This window comes from Haemorhous mexicanus, chromosome Z (genome assembly GCF_027477595.1).
Source record: "Haemorhous mexicanus isolate bHaeMex1 chromosome Z, bHaeMex1.pri, whole genome shotgun sequence".
NCBI lineage: Eukaryota > Metazoa > Chordata > Aves > Passeriformes > Fringillidae > Haemorhous > Haemorhous mexicanus.
Genome location: NC_082381.1, coordinates 15,866,393 through 15,888,343, shown reverse-complemented (window position 1 = coordinate 15,888,343; position 21,951 = coordinate 15,866,393). Strand labels below are relative to the sequence as shown.

The 21,951-nt window shown below is 37.8% G+C and overlaps 1 protein-coding gene across 1 annotated transcript; it reads left to right on the top strand.

Annotated features, from left to right (window-relative positions):
- The first annotated feature begins 7,092 nt into the window (after positions 1–7,092).
- MACIR (macrophage immunometabolism regulator) lies at positions 7,093–18,276 on the top strand. The gene is made up of 2 exons (XM_059874015.1): positions 7,093–7,212; positions 16,551–18,276. The coding sequence occupies exon 2, from the start codon at positions 16,572–16,574 to the stop codon at positions 17,193–17,195; it is 624 nt and encodes a 207-aa protein (XP_059729998.1). The 5' UTR covers positions 7,093–7,212; positions 16,551–16,571; the 3' UTR covers positions 17,196–18,276.
- Positions 18,277–21,951: the final 3,675 nt, after the last annotated feature.

Here is a 21,951-nt window from a genome sequence, read left to right as displayed (position 1 = left end):
CTTCTCTCCATTGTATTTTCCTTTAAAAGCACTGTGAAGTATAGTGAGTAGCTGACAAAGTCATCTCAGTGGAAAACAATCTACATATACACCAATAATTTACAAATAAGCCAAAATTACTCTTGGTGGTAAGGATGTGGCATAAAAGAAATGACCATATCATTTCATACTGAAATCACTCCTCAAAAAGATAAGTGCCACATTCTGCAGTGCTTTGTCATGCTCCAGAATGATAATATCAAATACAGGACCATTGTGAATGCTCTACTACTTGCTGTTGAGACCAACAATAAGACACAATGAGGACTGTACTGTTTTCAACCTATTTTTAATTCCCTTTTTTTACGCAATAGCACTCTCTCTCACATTAACTTTTTTGAACTATACATCCTATTCCAACCAGATTTGGCAGAGGTCAAAAAATATGTTTACAAAAAAATCAGTCAAAATATGACTGTGACTCCCAAAATATTATCACCCTGCAATGTAGTTTAAGTAAATTTAGCTTAGCATTTCTTCAAAAATGAAGGATGATTATAAAACACTCCAAACCACAACAAGGTGTGTGAAAACCCCTAAAATTAATTTAAATCCTGTTTTATGTTTCTTTATCATAAATTTCAGGTATGTAATTATCCAAGCATGCAGAGGCTGTTAAGGGAAAGCAGATGTGCTTCCAAAGTTCAGTTTTGTAGAAATCTATATGAACAAGCTTAGGGAGGTATCATATTTCAAAAATAATGATCATACATGAAACATGATGAAACAACAGCATCAAAAACAGTTCAAAGGATAAAAGCAGAAGACATATAACAGATTTTTAAAAGCCATTTCAGTGCAATAGAAAAGTGGCAGAATGTAGGGTTTTAAGACTACTTTCTGTCATCCAGCACACAGAGAAGCATAATGTTCCTTTATTTTTCCTGCATTTTTTTCCTAATCACTTTACAGCAACTGTATTTTTGACAGTCCCATACGTAACTTAATTAAGAAAAAATAGCAAAAACTTATCCAGAAAACCAATTCTGCAAGAAGCAGTATAAGAAAGGAAGTGTACTTTCTAGTAGTAGTTCATATTTCTTTTATTTTTCTTTCTAAATAATGGTTTTCATTTTGCTTGCTTTTGTGAGGACAAATTTTATTGAGTATTTTTAAATGCTAGTTTTTTTATTCCCTTACTTAGCCTTCAAAACAACCACCTTGTGCTCTGAAATACAGAAACTGGTGTAACACCAAAGCAGTCCAGAGTGTATTACTGTGAAAAACAGATGTTGAATTTAAAAATAGGCCAAATATTTTATATATAAAAAAGAGAATGTGTGAGTGTGTGAATGGCAACAAATGTGGGCCTAGGAGGAGGAGAATGCACTAAATACAGAGAACATCCCCATCAGAAAAGGTAGAAGCTAGTGTACAAAAGACCTTACAGGAAACTTAAATTCTGCACTTATACAAAACCAGTTCTAAAGTGGACTTGCTTTAAAAAAAATAAAAATAGACTTGACTGAAAAGCAGTCACTGTGCCACTATGTATGAATATAGTATATAGAAATAGACTTCTAATCCAGAGTTCTAAAAATTAGAATTTACAGATCTCCATCCTGTTCAATCAAAGAGAAACAAGAGAAAACAAGGTAACTGGGTGACATGCATTTTGCAACAGATCCAGAACATTTCTAATATAATGGCAGTATCTTTGCTTCCAATAAAGCTTGTTTGGTCTGAGCGCACCTGTCTTACCAGATATCCTACTTCATCTCTTCAGAAGAAGGAATAACTGCTCCTTTATTTAATAGGATTATTATTTGTTGTGTACTAATATAAGTACTAAAAATTTGTGAACCTTTTAAAATCTGAGTATAAGTCCATTCAGACTTCCTGTCTTATTTGTTTTCAGATAGCTTGATAGCTTTTTAATTTTTCTTTTGGGTGACAGCTGGGAATATATTTAGACTTAAATTATTAGACGTAAAACTTCCATAAATTATTTTAAAAGGCTACTCTGGAAAGCATTTTGAACTCTATGAATTTAAACTAAGTCTGTAGGCATTTTTAAAGAGCACTCACACAGAACTTGTAGAGTTACAAATACTGAAAAGCAGAAATGAAAATAAAGGACAAAATCCAACAAAGAGAATTCAAAAGAAACTTCAAAAGAAATGACATTGGATTTGAAATAGAATAGAATGAAAAAAGAAAAAAAACTGGAGGTTCCTGCCTTTTCTAACTTCAATATTAGTTACAAGTAAGTAAACATGGACTAAAACTCTGTGCAGTTCAAGGCCACAAAAATTAAGAACAATGCTAAAGCACCTGAATACATCCTGAAGAAGGCAGCCAAGCGGGCAGAAGGGCTGGAAGGTCTGTCCTGCAAGGAGTGGTGGGGTTTGGAGAGAAGGAGGCTGAGGGGCAACATCACTGCTGTTTTCAGCTGCCAGAGGAGGGGAAGTGGGGAAGTACGTGCTGAGCTCTTCTCCTTGCAATTCAACAACAGGGTATGTGGGAATGGTTCAAAGCTGTATCAGGGGAGGTTCTGACTGGACAGTAGGAAGAACATTTTTTCTTTTTTTTTCTGAGAGGATGGTCAAACCCTGGCACAGGCTTTCTAGAGAGGTGGGTGGTACCCTGAGCCTGTTGGTGCTTCAAAAATTAGGTATCTGGATAATGTCCTTTGTTGCAGCGTGGCAGGATGGTAGAAATACTGCAGCGTTTTTTTGAAATGTCTCCTTCAGAAGCTGCTCAGAATAAGACCACCAGAACAAGTCATTTCAAGTGTATGCACACACACACACACCACAGACAGCTCAGCAGAGGAAAGACAGGAAGGGTCTTTGTATGATATACTCCAGCAAGGGTTTATTGCATCCACCACGCCAAAGGAACCAGAGCCAAAAGACAAAACGATGTGGTCTGCATGACTTAAGAACGGGGTCAGTGACCAATGACCTGAGGGCACAGGGGTGGGCAAAGGGCAGGGCAAAGGGCAGCAACCTATAGGGGGAATGAGGGATGAATAATAGGGGTGGGCAGTGTCAACTGGCCAATGGGGGAGGCAATCTAAGGCAGATTGGCAGTAGTGCTGCAGAACATCACGGGTTAAGTCCTCTCTATCAGCTTATGTGGGGAAAACTCTTATGATATAATCTTCCAAGGCAAGGCCCTGGGGATTTCCCTGAGGGGAAGGAGTCAGAGAATTCCACAGTCTTCACAATGGGCTTTAAATTTGGTCAGCCCTGAAGTGGTCAGGCAGTTAAACTAGATGATCACTGTAGGTCCCTTCCAACTGTTCTGTTCTGTTCTGTTCTATTCTATTCTATTCTATTCCATCCCATCCCATCCCATCCCATCCCATCCCATCCCATCCCATCCTATCTTATCCTATCCTATCCTATCCTATCCTATCCTATCCTATCCTATCCTATCCTATCCTATCCTATCCTATCCTATCCTATCCTATCCTATCCTATCCTATCCTATCCTATCCTATCCTATCCTATCCTATCCTATCCTATCCTATCCTATCCTATCCTATCCTATCCTATCCTATCCTATTCTTTCTGTTAATAATTGCCATACATCTTAAACTCAACATAGGCTATGCACTCAATCCAAAAGCAATGACGTTAAACAGGGATCATAGGAACACACAGTAACCCAGGATGGAAATGGCTTCAGGAAGAGTGTGGTCAAATGTCTTGTTCAAATCAGGGTCATCTGTGGGACCAAACAATGTCACTAAATAAAGCTTTCACTTGAGAGCCTTGAAGGATGGAGAATGCACCAACTCTGTGACCAGCTAGGTCCACTCATAGACATGGCTTCATCACTTCTCTTTCTCCTTAACAATGCACAGTTTGATTTTGATAGACTTACTTATGTTCAATTAACAGCCTACAGCAACATTGGCAAGTATTTTCTGTTGCCTCTCCCTATATATGTGCCCACTAAGTACAAATTTTTCTAAAGATTGGTCCAAAATTTCACCTGCCTTTCCCATTAACTTTTAGATCTCAAAGTGTAGGACAGAGTGTATTTTTTCATGTTGAATAGTTCTTTTTATAGCTTTGAGATGCTCTGAATCAGAGCTGGTACTACCTGAAGGTCTGCAAAATGCACAAAGCTCTAAACCCACCACTTTTTTCATATTCTTTCCTGTGTTTGTATCCATTGGATAAAATTCACCTTGCTTAAATAGCTGTTATTCCAGCTGAAATCATCTTAATTAGGCAAAAAAGTCAATTTGGCCCAATAACCAAACCAAGGGATGCTTTTCACACGTATTAAACTTATTTTTTAATGTTATACAAAAATTAAGATTGTATTTTAATAAATGATGTGCTTTAAAATTTTTGTTTAGGTTTTAAGTTGATTTTCACTGTATTCACTGGTCTGTTAAGTTTTGAACTTAGCCAAATAATTCTTTAAGAAATTACTAACTTTTGAATTTGGATGGCAAAAGTTGCAAGTCATATGGCAATATGTAATATTTCTTTCTTTGTCTTTTAATATAAAAATACTCCTTCTGTGCCACACTCCCCCTGCCCCCCCTAACGCTCTTTGGCCACACCCTCCTCAGAGGTGCTTTTCTCTTCCCTGCCCCCTCTCAAATTAGTGGCTTAGTTTTTATCTGGAATGTGGTTCTGGATTTCCAGCAAAGATTATGTATTCAAAATAATGGCTACAATCCTTCAAAAGCAAAAGGAAAGTGAGTATTTAATAAAAATGTTTGTCTCATTAGGCTCGGTGATTAAATCCATGTACAGAGATCCAAAGAAACACAATGAGTAAATATTCTATAAATTGCTCAGCTTTCAGCTGTTGAATTTAATAACTTCACCAATGCTAAAACACCATAGCAGTTTCCAATGTACAAACATGGAATACAGGAATAGCAAGAAAAATAAGCCTTTTGATAAAAGGACTCTAGGGATAATAAATAAGGAAGAGCTTGAAGAGGATAATAGAAATTGAGCTGTTTTCAGTGTATTTTACCTTTAGTATTGTGTTTACTTACCAACTGTCTTGTATTGTCATTCTAATTGACAGTCATTGATGTGGGAAGCTACTGATCATCACAGAGAGTGTAAGATGTTGGTATTTCATGTTCTGGCCAGAATGATGCAGAGAAAATGGCTTGTAATGGTCTCTTTCTGTCTGTGTTGCAGTAATACTACAGTGTGTTTGTGAGTGATGGAGAGGATGGGGAGACTGACTTGGTGATCAGAATCCAATTTTACTGTGGGATACAAGCACTTATATACTATTTCAGGGAGACTAGTAATGTGTACTACAATGATTAGGTTAAAATCACAGACACAAACTTATGCATATAACAACATCTCTTGCTTGCAGAGTTTAATGGGATTTTCTTTTTCCAGTAAACCCGTTTGATTTAATCTTCTTACAATCTAGGTCTAATTTTCAAAGTTCCATTTGCTTTTGCCAAGGCATCCTGTTATCAAATCTCCTATGTTAACCAAGTCCAAAGGCCATCATCTGTCTTGCGTCCCCCAACATTCCAACAAGTGGTAATCAGAGTTTATGTGGGAAAACAAAGCCCAGGTTTTCTAAAGTATCTTTCTTTTTCATGTAAAATCTTAGATGCCTTGATAAACATTGCAAAAAAGCAATGGAATACAGTAGCTTATCTTAAGAAAATCTTAACAGCATGACAGCATTGAAACCACAAAATTTTGAAAATTATGGGGATTTAAGAAACTAGGTTCATTTTTTAAATATTTGGTTTGGAATGTGAATACTACCTTTGAGAGAAGTCTTCAGGATCTGCCTTTCTTCTGGTGCCTAGGAATTTTAAAGTTTTGCACCATGTTAATTCTGTCAGTGTGATACATGTTAATAAATTTTACAGCTAATTAAATACTAAAATATCCTACTGCTGCCTGCCCTCTCCTCCTTGGAACTCCATTTCAGAGTCTGACTGAAAACTCAGTTGACAGTGACAGCAGGAAGCTGTTGGGAGGAAGTTTGTTGGAAGAAAGTTGTGATATACTAACTCACAAGATCTCACAGCCTCATTTATACCTCGGGACAACATAGGAAGATGGGATTTCCTGCTTAGGCCAGTACTGCAGGTGTCAACATGAACCAAAGGAGTTTGTGTACTGTGAGCAACATGGAGCATCATAGTGTCCCTGAACTACACTCCAGGTTCCTTTTCTTAGACTGCTGCTTGACCAGATACATTCCCCATGTCCTGTGCAAAATTTACTAATTTAGTTTTTAGAGCGCTTTTGTGATCTTGCAAACCCTATGACTCTCAAGGACTTGCAGAGCCTGTAATTAAAATTCCTTATAAAAACATTGGGGATTATGTCTCTGTTGTTTGTTCTAGCTGAGAATTCCAAGTAACACAAATTCCAGGAGTATTTGGGTGCACAGTGGTTAGTCTGGATGCATATGGAATGCCAACACCCTTCAGTGCAATTCAAGACCAGAGCACGTGCGACTTTCTTGGCAGGACCATTTGCACTAGAGGGAGAACAGAATGTGGCCTTGGTACGGGGGTCATCCATGCCTCCCCAATCAGACTAATAAACTTTAGCTGTGTGTTTAAAAATGACTCTTTAAGAATCATTTTCAGAAAAAAAACCTAGCTTAAATCAACCCCTAGGGGGTTTAAGGGCTGTGTGGTAGAGCTCATAACTATTATTACAGGGGAAAAATAGGACTATGACATCAAACTTTTTCTTCCCCATCCCTTCTATCTTACTTGCAGAAGCCAAGTTAAGCAATTGTTTACAAGGTTTGCTGTAGCAACAGTATCTTTGCTTGCGCAGCAAAATGCAATAGGGAAACGATCTAATTAGTTGCTGGCAAAACCCGTTATTAAAGGTTTGTTATCTAGTCGGCGTTCAAACTTTGTAGGCTGCTTGAAAAGACTACAGAACTGGGCGGTATTCCCGTGATGAGAAAGTCACCAAGAGATGGTTGCTTCATCCATTCTTACAGCTATATACAACGGGAAACGGTATGGAGGACTAACGCTTATTAAACCACACTGAGGGCAGCTGAAAGACACCTCGGCTCCCGCAGGCGCGGGAGGCGGAGCTCAGAATGGCGTGGATGCGCTGCACAGAGCCGCCGCCGCGCTCCGCCCTCAGCCCGGCGCCGGGCGGGCCCGGGGACCCGGAGCGCCCCACACTCCGCCGCCGGCAGCTGCTGCTGCGCGGGCCCCGCCGCACTGGGCCGCAGGTAAGAGTGAGCGGGATCGGAGTCAGGCTCCGCGGCCTCTGGCCCTGCCCTCGGTTCCCGGAGCTGGGTGGGCCCAGGGAGGGGCCGTAAGGCGGGAGCCTTCGGGGGTGGGCGGTAGTGGCGCCGGCGGGGAAGCCTGGGGAGCCGCGCGGTGCAGACCGCGCCTCCCGAGGGCGCCGGCTCCTGTGCCCGCTCCCAGCGGCAGCGGGGCACGCGGACTGGGAGCCGGTGAGCCGTGCCCGGGCGGCGCGAGGTCGCGCGGTGCGGGCAGCGGCCCTGCGCTCTTGCAGGCCTCGGAGCCTGCCCTGCGGCCCCGACTGCGGCAGGGCTGAGCCGGTAAGGGAGAGCAAGGCAGGAGCTGCCCGGCAGCCCTGGGAGAGCAGGACACTTGGTGGCGATTCCCATGTGTACAGGAAAGCCGGGGAGTTGCCCTGCGGGGCCTGCAGTCCTGTGCGCTCTCCGTGCTATGCGAAGGGTGACAGTGTAAGTGGTGGAAAAGCCCAGAACTTACTTGTTTGCAGCTATATCTGGTACTAGTGTATGTATACATTTAGTACGCATAACCGTCTCTTCAGTTGAAGTTTAAAGCACCCTGGCAGCCCCATACTCAGACAAGTGATAAACTTAAATATGGCCTTACTATTGAATTTGACAATGACAGCGTGCACTAGTGCACAGCCTTCTCTGGGTAACTTTTGTATTGCTTTGTAATAAATTTTACTTAGTGAAGAGTAGACAGACTCAGAGTTTTGTCTTAATATTTACTGTATGGCCTGTGAAGCTCATGGACTGCCCTTGTGAACTCAAAGATGTATTAAAGTGTTACTTCAGTGTGTTAAACTTCCTAAGCTGAGCTGCCTGCATTAGCAAGCATGTTTTTTCAGTTCTGTCTCTGCACATTACAAGAAAAGTGTCTTTGAACAGCGCAGTGCTGTTTTGAGTGGTATGCAGAATGTAGGAAAGCGATCTTAATTCTCTGTATATATTACTTATATGCTGATTTACATATATTTTGCCTAGCATAAATGTATATTTTATTACAAAGGAAAACTAACAAATGCATCTTATGAGCATGTAACAAAGATGTTACTGTATTCTCTAGAGTGGGCCAGGATGTCATACACTTGCATAGCTGCATGCAGAAATGAATTGATGTCAGAAAGCTGCTCCTCCCACTACCCTCCTGCTGTTGGTGTATTTTGAACCATATTCCAGCTAATGAGATGTGCTTGCTTCAGTTGTCTCTTTTCTCCCTTGAAGAAGAACATTTGTTAGGATAATGAAGATAGAGAAGCTTGATTCTCGCAGTGGCTTTGAAGTGGAGGGAAATGAGGCAGTGGCAGTGCGATTGCTGAAACTAAGCTCTTGCGTAAGAGTACTGACATTTTAGTGTGGCTTTCTGTGCTGTCTCTTTTTTGATCAGCCTTATGCTACTGGCTTGGCCACCAGCAATGTATAATCATATGCAAATGTGTGGTGTTGCAAAGTCAGATGAGTCAGAACTGAGTGTTCTGGGAGGAAGATTTCTGTTCACACTAGTTGTAAGTTTAATAGAAATTTACTGTGACTGCATGTACTGTTGGGCTCCTATTAATTGTTACTCTATACTTGTGTTATACTTGTTTTAAAGCAGCATTTAAGTAAGGGAAAGAGCATTTGAGAACAGGCGAACAACGAAACTTTAAAGCCTTTATGTACATTACTCTAGTGAGCTTGAGAAAGTGACCTTTTTCAGTGTGGATGGTAAAAGTGAATGTGAAACTGATGCCTTTAGTTTTAAGTTTCATATTTTCCAGATTCTGTACTGAGTTAGTATATAACTCTGAACTTCATATAAAGTGTTAGCAAATTCTCTTCACAGTTTAGTTAGACAAATCAATCCTTTTCCGGCCTGAGAACCAAGGTCACAGTTGCAGCTTCAGGCCCAAAAAGTATTAACAACAGCAAATTGAGGAGAGCAAACTGGGAGGATGGTACTTCATTACCTGAAGCTGTAATTGGACAATTAACCCCAATATGTAAATTGAACAAAACTTATAAAAGTGTGAAACCTCGTGACTAGTTGCTCATCTTGGGTGTAGCCACAGCCAGGCTCTTGTACTGCCCAAGGTGTATCCTTTGAAGGCCTTTTTAATAAATACCTACTTTATTCCTTTAACCCTGTCTAGCCTCTGTTTCTAGGTAGCCTTTCAAGGCATCAAAACCTTTCCACCAAATATCTAAATATCTCCTGCAGATTGTAGCAAGGTAAGACAAAGACCAAATGACTTAAAGTACTTCCATTAAAAAAACCAGAAAAAACTAATTTGCATTGGTTGAATATATTTTTCATATTTTTTTATGAGTAGGTCTATTTTTAAAGTTTCCTTCCTGGAATAGCTGTTCCTAGTCAATGACTGAATATTGTATGGTTTAGGCTGATCATTTCAAAATAATGTCACCAGAACTGCACTAACTTGTAAGTATAGAATACTACCCAACGTGAATTTCTTTTCTAACACAGAAACATTGGAGAACCATAGTCCCTTTGGTTTTTAAAGAAAAGAAATCAGTATTTATTTGGTGAAAACTGCAATACTTTAAGCACTGTCCTTTTGTTTGTTTGTTTCTGTCTCTTATTTTTAAAAGGTGTTTAGGTTTTTGTTGACAACTCAGGTAGTTTGGTGTCTTCCCAAGTGGGCTAACCTGAACATAAGAACTTCGAAAATTAAACTTAGATTTTAGTTGATGAAAATATGGAAGATCAAAAATACAGAGAAGTAAAAATTAAATTATAAGGGAAACATTATTTTACTCGCTAATCCAATAAAGAATAAAAATTATTTGTGTTACAATGTGCATTAGCTACTTTGCATGTATCTAACTGTTTAATTTTTTTGATGAGTCAGCATAGTAAACAACCTACCTTTATGCTGGCCAGGAACATCATTTTACTGACCAAGTGAAGGGGAAGTGTTCGTCTGTGATTCAATCCAACAAGAGAGTCTCATTGTCCATGTGGAAGGCTCTAAATATTTTGGAGAAGTTATTGTCTGTTAAACACTTCTGTCTAGTGTTGCTTGGCAGAGAGATGTTAAATGGCCTTCTTTCCCACCATTTTATTTCACTTCCCCTGCTTGCTAAGTCTGCTCATACAAAATTCATTAGTCTGGTCAGGCTCTTTACATTCCACGTGTCTCTTTGTAAATAGTATGCTCTGTCATGCTGATCTGGTCTGAGGTAGTCAGTTTTGTTGCTAGCTGTAGTTTCTCAGTAGTGCACTTATGACAGTCTTCAATTTTAAAAGGTAGTTTTCTGGATCATAATAGTTTTATGTTTAAGACTGTTAATAACAAGCATTTAAAAAACTGGTTCCTGCTACTTGGAGTAGGAGCATATTAGTAGAAATTGATGTAGTCATCTTTTTGAAAAGAACACTTTGTAAATCCTAGTTTTTTGTAAGCCATGTGGTATTTATTGCCTGGTATACTCAGTAGCTGAATGGCTTGATTTTTTACCTGTTGACAAGAGCAACCCCCCCCTCCCCCCCAATACACACATACTTTACTAGTTGTTCTGTAGGCTGTTGTTTTACATTACATTCTGAAGTTACTGCACTGGCTTTATTAATTCAGTAATATCAATTCAAATTTTATTAAGGTCTGTAGGATTATAGTCTATGTCTTATGCATAATTTAGTTTTCTTGCATGTAATTTTGAGAAAATAAATCTGTGCTACACTTAGTTATTACTCCATCTGAATGTTGTCTTATGTGGTGCAACAATTTTATATTGCCCCTATTCTCTTTAGCTTAGAGTATGGACTTTCTTGTAAGGAACAGCAAACATTTTTTTTCCCTTCAGACTGCAAGGGGAATGATGTAGACCTTATCTTTCGCTCTTCACAAGAGACAGTTGAAATAATTAAAGGTGTCCTGGCTTCACACGTGCTGGGCTATTTCACTTGCGCCTGATGTCTAACAGATAAACGTTCTGTCTTCTAAGTGCATTGTATATATCAAGTAATGGCAGCACAGAGAAGGGAAAGTGTCAAAACTGGCTTGATATCTCTGTTCAGGATGTTTGGCTCTTTTACAGTTGGTATCACCACTGCCATCTCCATTCTGCTTTTTCTTGTTGCAATTACTATCATTTTATCAATGTGTCATATCTTAGTCATTCTTAACTAAAAGTATTGCCTACAGGCTTGGCATCTAGGAGGAAGAATCAGTTCTGAAGAAGAAGACATTTACTGAATGGACAGAAATTTAGTGCTTATCTAAAAGGAAAAAAAAAAAGCATGTTGTAAAATCACTTTAGATTCTAGCTGAGGAGATAAGTAACAATAGAAATGGCAAATTACAGAGAACTAGTTGTTTTGTTAAGATTAACTTAACAGAAGTTCCAAAATAATGTGGACTTTCTACAAAGCATAAGAGTTATCAAGGAAAAATGCTCTTCATCTTTCTTTTTTTTCAAATACTGAGTAATTAAAGTTTGTATTTTGTAAGTCACAATTCTGTCCTCAGAAAGAAGTAAGTAATGCATGTAACATAAGAAATAACACTTTATTGGAGAAAAAAACCAAACACAAGATTTTGAGCGCAGTGAAGCACATGCCAAGAAGTCAATTCAACAATAAATGATTTACAGTGCATATATCATGATATCAGGCCCTAGTGTGTCATTCATGTCTGTTTTTCATTTGTCCCGTGTTATGAAAAGGATATGAATGGTATCTGACAACTTTGTGGAAGATTAAATAACCAGAAAATATTTATATTTGCAAAATGTGGAAATTTTGATGGTTTTACACTGAAAGAACTATCTCAAGAATATTAATCCATTCTTTGAGGTCATACAGTGATTTTTAATAGTTAATCTAGTATTTATCTTCATTATTTCTCTGCTCTGTGTTTTAGACAATTTTCTCAGTATTTGTCTGGATTGGGTCTGGTTACTTTATATGCAGAGCTTGTTTTAAATATGCAGAGAATTGATAAAATCTTGTAAAATCTCATTGAATTCTATTCTGAAGGCCATTCTGGTAGATATTGGTCAAATTAATTCTCTTGGTAACTGCTACTTTCAGTTACTTTGCATATGTTTTTAATATGTGGACCAGCAGCAAAGAATATACCATCTTGTTCTTAGTCTCCTTGCTTAGGTTCAATAATAACCTTCAATTATGAATTGTCTTGAGTTGGCATCACTGTGTTGTCATTCTGTTTGAGAGGCAAGAAGACAAGCCAGCAGTGATCTGAAGAAGTAATCTCTTAAAACTGAAGTACTGTGTTTTCCAGTATTTTTACTGATGAGCTGATACTTGTAAACAGCAGTGAACATAACAGAAGTTACCAAATGCTTTATAACCATAGAAATGTCCTAAAAATACTGTCAAAAAGTTTTAAATATCTGTTTAGAGGTGATGGTACAGACACTTACTGTGAATCTTACTTCACTTACTGTGAATTTTTTTCTATTTTTTAATAGGAGTTGTCTAAATAATGTCTTTTTGTCTTTTTTTTTTTTCCCAGATAAGGATACAAATAATTTTGAAGCCATATGGCAGCTTGAATAACTGACATTAAAAGTCTTGGGAAAGAAGAGCTGAACACATACATGCTGAGTTTTGGTCCTTTGCTTATGGAGCTGACTAGTCATTCCTGTCACTGGCTAGCAGTCTCTAGCTCAGTCCCTTTAGTTTTTGATGTTTGTGGCGCCAGCTTCTGATGCTGCTGTTCCTTTCGAATGTTTGACAGATTTCTTGGTTTTGATACTGTTCTTCACACTGCAGCACAGAATGGGAGTTCTTCAGTTTCAGAACCTTAAGTACTTAGGCTGGACCTTGCTGTCTTGAAGACTTTCTGCTCTGATCTTCCTTTGTACTAGTTTACAGTGAGGGTAATTATTGTGCAGTGAACTGCTGACTTCTTCCCTTCTGCATGGTTACTTTTCCAAGCTGATTGCTCTTGGTTACCAGAGCACATGCCCATGTTTCAAACAAAATAAATTAATTTTAAAAGCTGTGTTCTGAGAAGAGCAGCCTTTGTGTTACTTTTAGATTTTAAACACCAAAAGTACGTTAAGATATCTTCCTCTTCTTTAGGGCACATACTGCCGTGACCAGCGATTTGTTTGTTCTGGGCTTGTTTGTTTATTTGTTTGTTGGTTTTGCTGTTTATAGGTGACTAGGTAATATGATTAATTTCCGACTTTGCAGTGTGTCCATTTTATTTATACATTTTCTAGCATCATTTCAGTTTCTTTTAACAGAACAAATTGAGTCTTTCTGAAAGGTTCTGGGAGAGGTTTCCAAGCTGCCGGGTAAAACTTGGGAATTAAGAGCAAGAACAGATACTTAGGTTTCTTGCCTAAAATCACAGGATAGCTGAAAATTGAAATGGAGAATTTCTGCGTGCTGTGCCTCCAGTAACAGTGGTTCCTGGTGGTACATAATTTCAACTTCAGAAATTGTCATTAATATCTCTGTCTCAGCAGCTGAAGCCTCGTCAGATGTACTGTTTCACTGCTTGATATGGTGTTAAAGTAGAAAACAACTGCTTCTGCTGTTCTAAAACTGGTAATTGACAGCATAAATATATATTGAATTCAATTAAATGTCATGGGAATCATTATTTAATTGTGTGGACTTTCTGCAGTGAAAAATTTTGGTGTCTGCTTTGCTTCAGTATTTTAATTCTTTATTTAACTGTTTTACCTGTTTTGATTGATTCACAGAATTGTGAGGGTTGGAACGGATTTCTGGAGATCATTTGGTCCAACCCCAGACCATCTAGTCCAACCCCAGAATGTTTAAAAGCTCATTGGATGAAGTATATCTGCAAAAGTTACAGTACACAAAACTGCTAATGAAGAATCCTAAGTATACCACAACTGAGAAGTAAAAGAGACCATTTAAGACTAAAGGAACATTAAAAGTAGTCTCTCCATAATATAAGTCTGTTAATGGCAAATAAAATCCTCTTTAGCAGAACTGTGGGCATTTTGTTTACTCCTTATTTATTAGCATAGGGAGCAGCAGGTTGAATGGGGACTAAGCAGGGAAGGAGAGGTGGGAACATCAGACCCCAGTCACTTAAATCCAGGGTTAAACCAAGATTCTTTTGGTCTGAGTAGGTGCAAAGGAGAAATACAAACCAGATATCTTCAAGAGGTAAAAAATCAAAAAGTTTACTGGTGAATTGTAGAAGATGAGGAACTTTGTCAAATTATTTAGTACAACATGAAATACCACAGCACAGACATAGCCCACTGAATATAGAAAACCTTTAAACCCATTTGACGTTATCTTCTGTTAAAAGAAAGGAGAAAGGGAGAAAGACAGGAAAGATGTAGAAAACAGACAGCTACCGCCTCCAGGGTTCCAGCGATGTAAAGCTCCAGGCTGAAGGTAGAGTTAAAGAGCAACATGCTTGCATCATGGTCAGTCTTCTTAAAAACCCTTCCTACTAGGTGGGTCTTTCTGTTGCTCAGCCGTTTAGGGGGCTGGCTTAGGCAATACTGGGGGCCTTCCTCCATTGTGCTGTGAGTGACAGACACTGTGGGGCTGGGGCGGGGCACCACCTCACCAGAGCAAGGCCTCACCCACCCTCTTCCGCATATTCCAAGTCCCCAAGATGTCTCAAAACAGATTTCTACTCTCTGACAGAACATCATTTGAACTACTCCTTCCCAATCTCCTTACAGAAACATCTTCTGTTTTGCATACTAAGGCTAATATTTTCTTTTGCCATGTGATAATTGCACACAGCTCCCTGTCTTAGTTAAAACAAATTAATGGAGATAGGGGATTTTTGGGGGAGTGTCTAATTGCAGAAGATGGAATAAAGTACTTCCTTGTTGCATTGTTGCTGCTAGGCCTGTGATGTTCCAAGCCTGAAAATGGCAGCAAGTAGTAGGCAAACTCCTGGAAGTATGTTTTAAGTTAGCCTTATTTGTGAATTATTATTCAGCTTTTGAATGTAGTTTATGATCACATATAATTAATTTTAGTATTCTTTCAGCTTAACACTTGGATGCTAACTTCCCTTCCTTTGTGGCCTTTAAAAGTGACATGGTTATGCTGATTTTTTTTTGTGAAGTATATTGACTACACTAGCTGACCTTTAAAGCAAAGGTGAGTCTGACAATGAAGAAAGCATGGATTTGCAAGAAATGAAGAAACCACGTCACAAATGTGACCTCTTATGTGAAGTAGCCGCGTGACTGAAATGGTTCAGATGATGCTGAAAATAGAAATGAAGGGGAGGCTTTTTATACATCTACTGGTGTATACTTGCTGTGATGGTGACCATATCTTTCCATGTTAGAGGTGATAACAGCTTGCAGTGAGCACTTTTGTTTGTAAAGGCACCAAATAAGGCATTTGGAATAGTTGTGAAGGAAGGGTAAAATGTTTCCAAGAAATACAGGAAAAAAACCAAATCTTGCTTATTCTTAAGATCCTTATAAGAATCTAATGCTATATTCCTTAAACACAGTATACAGAATATGCTCCGATGCCAATAGAATCCTTTTAGAGTAAAAGAGTGTGTGTTTGATTAATTGTGAATAAGATGATAGGTGAATTTTCTTGGGGAGTATGTGAAGACATATATATATAGATATAGATATATATATATATCTTCACATACTAGGATGTATGTGAAGACATATATATATGTATGTATATGTGTGTGTGTGTGTGTGTGTGTGTATATATATATATATATATATATATATATATATATATATATATATATATATACACACACACATACATATATATATGTCTTCACTAGCTAGGATGCCATTCCATGAATTTAAAGCAAGCTGTCTGCACATCCGGAAGATGGAAGCATTGCAGTACACTCAGATCAGATCTGATCCATGGTCATATCTGAATGAGCTCGTACTTTTTAGGCATTTTTTTTGAAAACTTTGTTTACTGATATTGTCAGTAGACAATTACAAAGTAAAGATGGGGGAAGGTGCTGTGGATCTGCGAATGGATGTAGATGCTCCAAGAGGTCAGGGATTACAAAGAATCAAATGCACCAAAAGGCTGAAAAAATGATCCACAAAGATGCTCCATTTTTGTGTATGATAGTACCCATATGTTTTTAGCTATTTAGAATTATCAGTATCTTTATGGTATCTTTTACTAAAAAAAACCCACTGAAGGTAATTTTGAAAGATAGATGTTGGTGATAGGTCTGTTATGTGACACCGTGCAGAGCTAAGACTATTCTGAATAGACTGGTTATGAGTTCTGGGTGATACAAAATTCCTTTTCTGTGGTCTTCTTCTCAGCACCTTGTGTTGCATTTTCTGATCAAGATCTGTTTTATTTTTAGGAGAAAAACTTTGTATTGAAAATGGAAGTTGATGTGACTGGAGAGTCCAGGACTGCCCTCTCCACCCTCTCTGTGCCTCTTGCTGAGGTGAGTTCTGCAGTTAGGATGGAAGCAGAAAAGCCACGCTGTTCCAGCACCCCCTGCTCACCATTGAGGAGGACAGTTGCAGGATATCAGATCCTTCACATGGATTCTAACTACCTGGTTAGTTTCACAACTGGAAAGGAACTGCTAAAATTGGCCCATAAGTATATTGGAAGTGAAGAGAATAAAGGAGAATCTGGTCCTAACTTGGGCTCCAAACATCTTGATTCAGGACTTTCACATTCCTCACGTTTGTACAAAACTAGAAGTAGGTACTACCAGCCCTATGAGATCCCAGCAGTAAATGGAAGGAGGAGGAGATGGATGCCCAGCTCAGGGGATAAATACAATAAAAGTTTACCATATGAGCCTTACAAAGCACTTCATGGTCCCCTGCCTCTCTGCCTTTTGAAAGGTAAAAGGGTTCATTCAAAATCCCTAGACTACCTCAATTTAGACAAAATGAGCATTAAGGAACCTGCTGACACAGAAGTGCTACAATACCAGCTCCAACACCTTACTATTCGAGGGGATCGTATGTTTGCAAGGAATAGCACATGAGCTATGACAAATTAAGAAATTGTTTCTGATCTTTGTCTGTTGCTGCAGAAATCCACTGTTGTACTGTGTACATGACTGTCCACATTGTAGGTGGGTTTATCAACTCAATCTTACCAGGAAGTAATTTATTTAAATACAGTCTTGGCAATGCAGTGTTCTACAAGTATTTGGAGAGCAAAATCTTTCCTGATCCAGCAGCTTCTCATGCAGGTTTGACTGCAACTAGTGGATATTTTTTTGATGAAGATGCAACTAGTGGATATTTCTTTGGACACATTTTAACAAAAAAAAAAAAGCTTTTGATTTTTGTGGGGTTTTTTTTCCTGTGCTGCTATATCTAGTGTTTACAGTAATTCAACACTGAAAAATTTGTGATGTCTGCTTGGTTGTTGCTAATTTTGGCTTGATATTTGAAACTGCTCTTGGATAAGTACCCAAGGAGGTTTTTTGGGTTTACTTTTTGTTTCTGTTGTAAAATGTATACATTTTTCTTGCAGCATGGACAGGAAAGTAAGCTTGACTGGATAAATCACTTGCGATTTAAACAATCCAATTCATACATTTTGAGACTGCACTTGTACTGGTGATGTGGGTGAGATTTATTCATAAAAGAAACGTTTGCTACTTGAATCCTATTTAAACTGTTTTTTTAGTTTTTGCATGGAAGTAATTGCTTTGTCCTTTTTATTTTATAAAACATGTTCAGAATAAATCTTTAAGTTATTTAAAGCAAATCTTTCAGGAAGTAAAGTGGTTTTTTTGGGTTTTGAGGGGGTTTTTTTTTAGATTTTTTTTACATTGTCTAGAGACAGAAAATGGAACGTCTGTACTGGTATGCTGGTAATGTTTTTTGATTTTAATTTGTATGTAGTAGCAGAAGGTATCAACTTCAGCATAGCTTTAGAAATTTTGTTGACTTGAAGCACTAAACATGAGCTCTGGAGGGAAGATTTTTTTTTCTTGACAAGAGTACAAGTGAAATATTTCTTGTCAGGGTTGAAGAGATGATCTTGAATTTTGCAGCAGAATAATGTACTGGGTTACTTTTGTTAATAAATTTTTATCCAAATATGACATCAAATGCCATTTTGACAGCTGTATTCCTAGATGTGTTTAAAACATTTTATGTAATTACTTTTAATTTTACTTTAGTTTAAAAATGAAAAATAGTTTTCATACTGTATTTTTTTAGGTGCAGTCTTGTACTGAAGCAGTGCATAACTTGATTTTGCCTGATGACCTCTGCTGAAGTTAAAAATAATTTCATATTGCTTTGAAGCATAAATTATTTGATCAGTTATTTCTGATAGAGTCAAGATTTGTTTTGTTTGTTTGTTTATCACTCAGAATTACTAGAAAGCACTAGTTAGTGCATGTGCTCTGGGAAATGAAGAGTTCTTATGCTGTCATTCCACAGTTTAAATGAAGGTGGCCCAATAGTGAGTATTTTGTAGTTTGGTTATCTTTTTTAGGTTTATTAGAAAATACAAAAAAAACCTCAATGTGTGTTTTGCAAAGTTAACTGCAATGGTGTAAATTTAATGTACTTAACATTGATCTTGAAAGTAAAGTCTTCCTATTAGTCTTTAGTTTGAAAAACAGAATACAGTCAGATGCCAAAGAGATAGTGGATTTATTTAAGGAATAAACACTACTGTTTATTGAAATATCAAATTAATTTGTATTTCTGGCTGAAAAATAAAAAGGATATTATAAACAGCTGTTGTTGTGAATTCATTTGCTGTGTAGGAGAAGAAGAGGACATTTTAAAAAATACACCTATAGACCAGGGAACATTTAAAAACTACTTGAAAGGCAGGGTCCAAGATTTCTGCGAAATAAATGCTTAGCTCTGTTCCTTTGTTTTGGGAGAAGGGCCACACATTTACCTTACGTGCATCTTTCTGATATTGTCCAGTGCTATAATTGTATGGCTACACTAAGAGACTGGTTGATGGCTATATAGCTTAGTTCAGACATAATAAATGTGTTGGTATTTTATCTTTGGTTATTTGTTTGTCAGTATGCTCAGACATGGTCATGGTGTTTAACTCACACACACTTGCAGCCCTCATAACATAGGAAGTACTATTTACACTACATGTAATGCAGACTAAGCAAGGAATTGTAAATAGAAAAATAATTTATGTTTTTTCTAAGTTTTAATGGTACCAAGGAATCAGAAACAAATTTTCCTACATTAAGTTTTTAAAAGTTCTGTAGTGTGGTCTGGTTGAAGCTAGTTGTTTTCACCTTTAAAGCATTACATGCTAAATGGACACAGTTGGAAAAGAGCATCCTTAGTGAGAATATGGTCAGTAAAAACTAGAAAAAATGCTTTGAATAAGACTAATTTTATAGTGGAGCTACAGTAGAGTAGAGAAGTATAAATAAGTTGTTAAGCTGTTGTAGGAAAAATGTAGATTAAAACTGAAAAATTTAGATTTATTATAATGCTAATAGCTTTAAAGACAATGTGAAGCTTGGCAACCAACAGTAAAATGCCACATACCTTTGCATGTTGTTGGAGCTGGCAAGTGCAGGTTTATTGATGAATCTGAGGATGACTTTTTGCATGAATGGTTTGCTATAATCTCTTAACTGGGACATCAGTTTCCTTAGTGGGTGATTACACTGAGCACTGTAAGAGTGGCACAAACACATGCCAGATACACAGATCCTTAGAAGAACACAATAATGTTTGATTTACTGATTTTTTTCCTGTGTCTCACAGTACATTATTTTAGCCAGAAGGTAATGCCAACTTTCCAAGTCTTCGAAAACCTTCTGATAGATTATATGGGTTTTTTCCCAGTGATTTTGCCAGGGTAATTTTTTTTTTCTTCCATCGCAGAAGCACTCAGGAAAGATCAAACTATTTTCAGGTCAACAGAATGTGGAAGGCTTCCTTTCTGCATTGGAAAGGAATGTAGACTAAGGGAACATTGCCCTAATATTTGAAAGGAGCAAGGGAACATTACCCTAATATTTCAATACCCAGTCTGTCTCACACTGTTCTTAACTTACTACTATGGAGTTTGGCAGTAGAGAATGAAATTGATGTAAACGTACAGAGGTCACATTAGAAGAACTGGGGAAAGAAGACTATCACTTTTGGGAAAAAAACCCAGATTCAGTTGTCTTGTGTTGAAAACAAAAGAGAAGGTAAGGAAATTAACTAACCGCATTGCATCCTTTTTTAGGAGACAAGTTGTTTCACCTTGCATATGCTTGGTATCACTTACCAAGAAATTGTCCTGGAGTAAAAAGAGGAGGAGTTTCTCTTTAAGAGGAGGAGGAGAGCCTTGCACAGTGCTTTAATTTCTGTGGGGAGTGGAAGGACGGAAAGAGCTCCCTGTAATATATCAGGGAAAGGGTGGAGAAATAAATCAAAAACCTCAGAGGAGCAGCACAACAAGAACAGCAGGAGTGTAGTTCCAGTATCAGAAAAGACATGGAAGAAGATGGTGTGCTGGCCTCAAATAGAGAGTTGGCTGCATAGCGATGGAGTGTGTTTCTGCTCGACTAAGGAGGCTGATGAGATGTCCTAGCAAAATGCTGTAATCAGTCTGGGCTGCAGTGAAGGTAGGAAGCAGGAACTTGAGGCTGTGTGTATAACACTTTCATACTCATAAGCTCAGATGAAATTCAGATGACAGTGCTGAAAGAGCAAAATAATAATCTTTATTCCAATTGAGCATGGCCTGAATTCAAGTTCTGTGGTGTTTTATGATACTGAACAGCCCTACACAGCATGAATAAGCAGATGGTGCAATTTTGTAGTCTGAGAAGATCTCTGGAAAAGCAAAACTTTTGTCTGTTAAGTTTGTTTATTATTAATTTCAGTTTAAAAAAATTAAGAATCTTTCAAGCTTTGTTATATATTATGGTGTAAATACCGACTATAATGTCTGGTAGGATTATTGTTGCATTCCATTTTGGCATTTTGCTAGACTCTCCCATGCTGAAGCTCCTGATAGGCTGTTCTTTCAGTGGTGAGGCAGAAGTGCTAAAATATGCAAGAACATTGAGAACAGCACTGACAGCCTGAACCCTGTGAGAAAGTGGAGCAAGCCACAATTTACTGTAGTGTTTTACATTAGCTGATTTTTCAGGAAGTCAAAAAAAATTCAAAAAAAGCATGAGATGCTGGGATGTCTTTAGAAGTTTATTTCAGGCCAGGTATGTTGCAGGATAGAGCTTCATGGTGTGAACTATAGTCTGCAAATGGATAAAAGCAGAAGGGGAGAGAGAATGTCGTTGTGCACTTGAATATCGAGTGGTGGAACACCAACTTTTTAAGCTAAGTAGATGAGAGGAGAAAAAAAGAATGTATTAAATGCAAATTAATTTGTTTCTGCCTTATCTCAGTGATTTTAAGCTTTTAATGTTAATTGCAGTGAACATCTTGAAATTTTATGAAGAAAAATTGGAGGATATCCAGAACAGCTACAGCTCCAAGCGACTGACTGTGCAAGATTTTCACCTATCCATCTATAACAATGCTTTCTTTAGACTTTAAATATTTTTGGTTTTATGACACTTTCAATATTTAGCTGATATTTTTTGCAGAATTAGTCTTGTGAAAGTGATAGTTGGGAAAAAATATTGAAGCAAGAAATACTGATGGGAGTCTCAGTAAAAATTGTAGATAAACCTTCATGTAAATAATGGCCATCCTATCAGTTTAATAACTTTGAAGTAGAACTGCAAACCTAGAGAAAAAAAAGAGTCATTCACCAATCCCAGGAGCAGA

What these genes read in the sequence shown, in the direction of transcription:
- MACIR (XM_059874015.1), top strand. Translation starts at nt 16,572, where the DNA reads ATGGAAGTTGATGTGACTGGAGAGTCCAGGACTGCCCTCTCCACCCTC.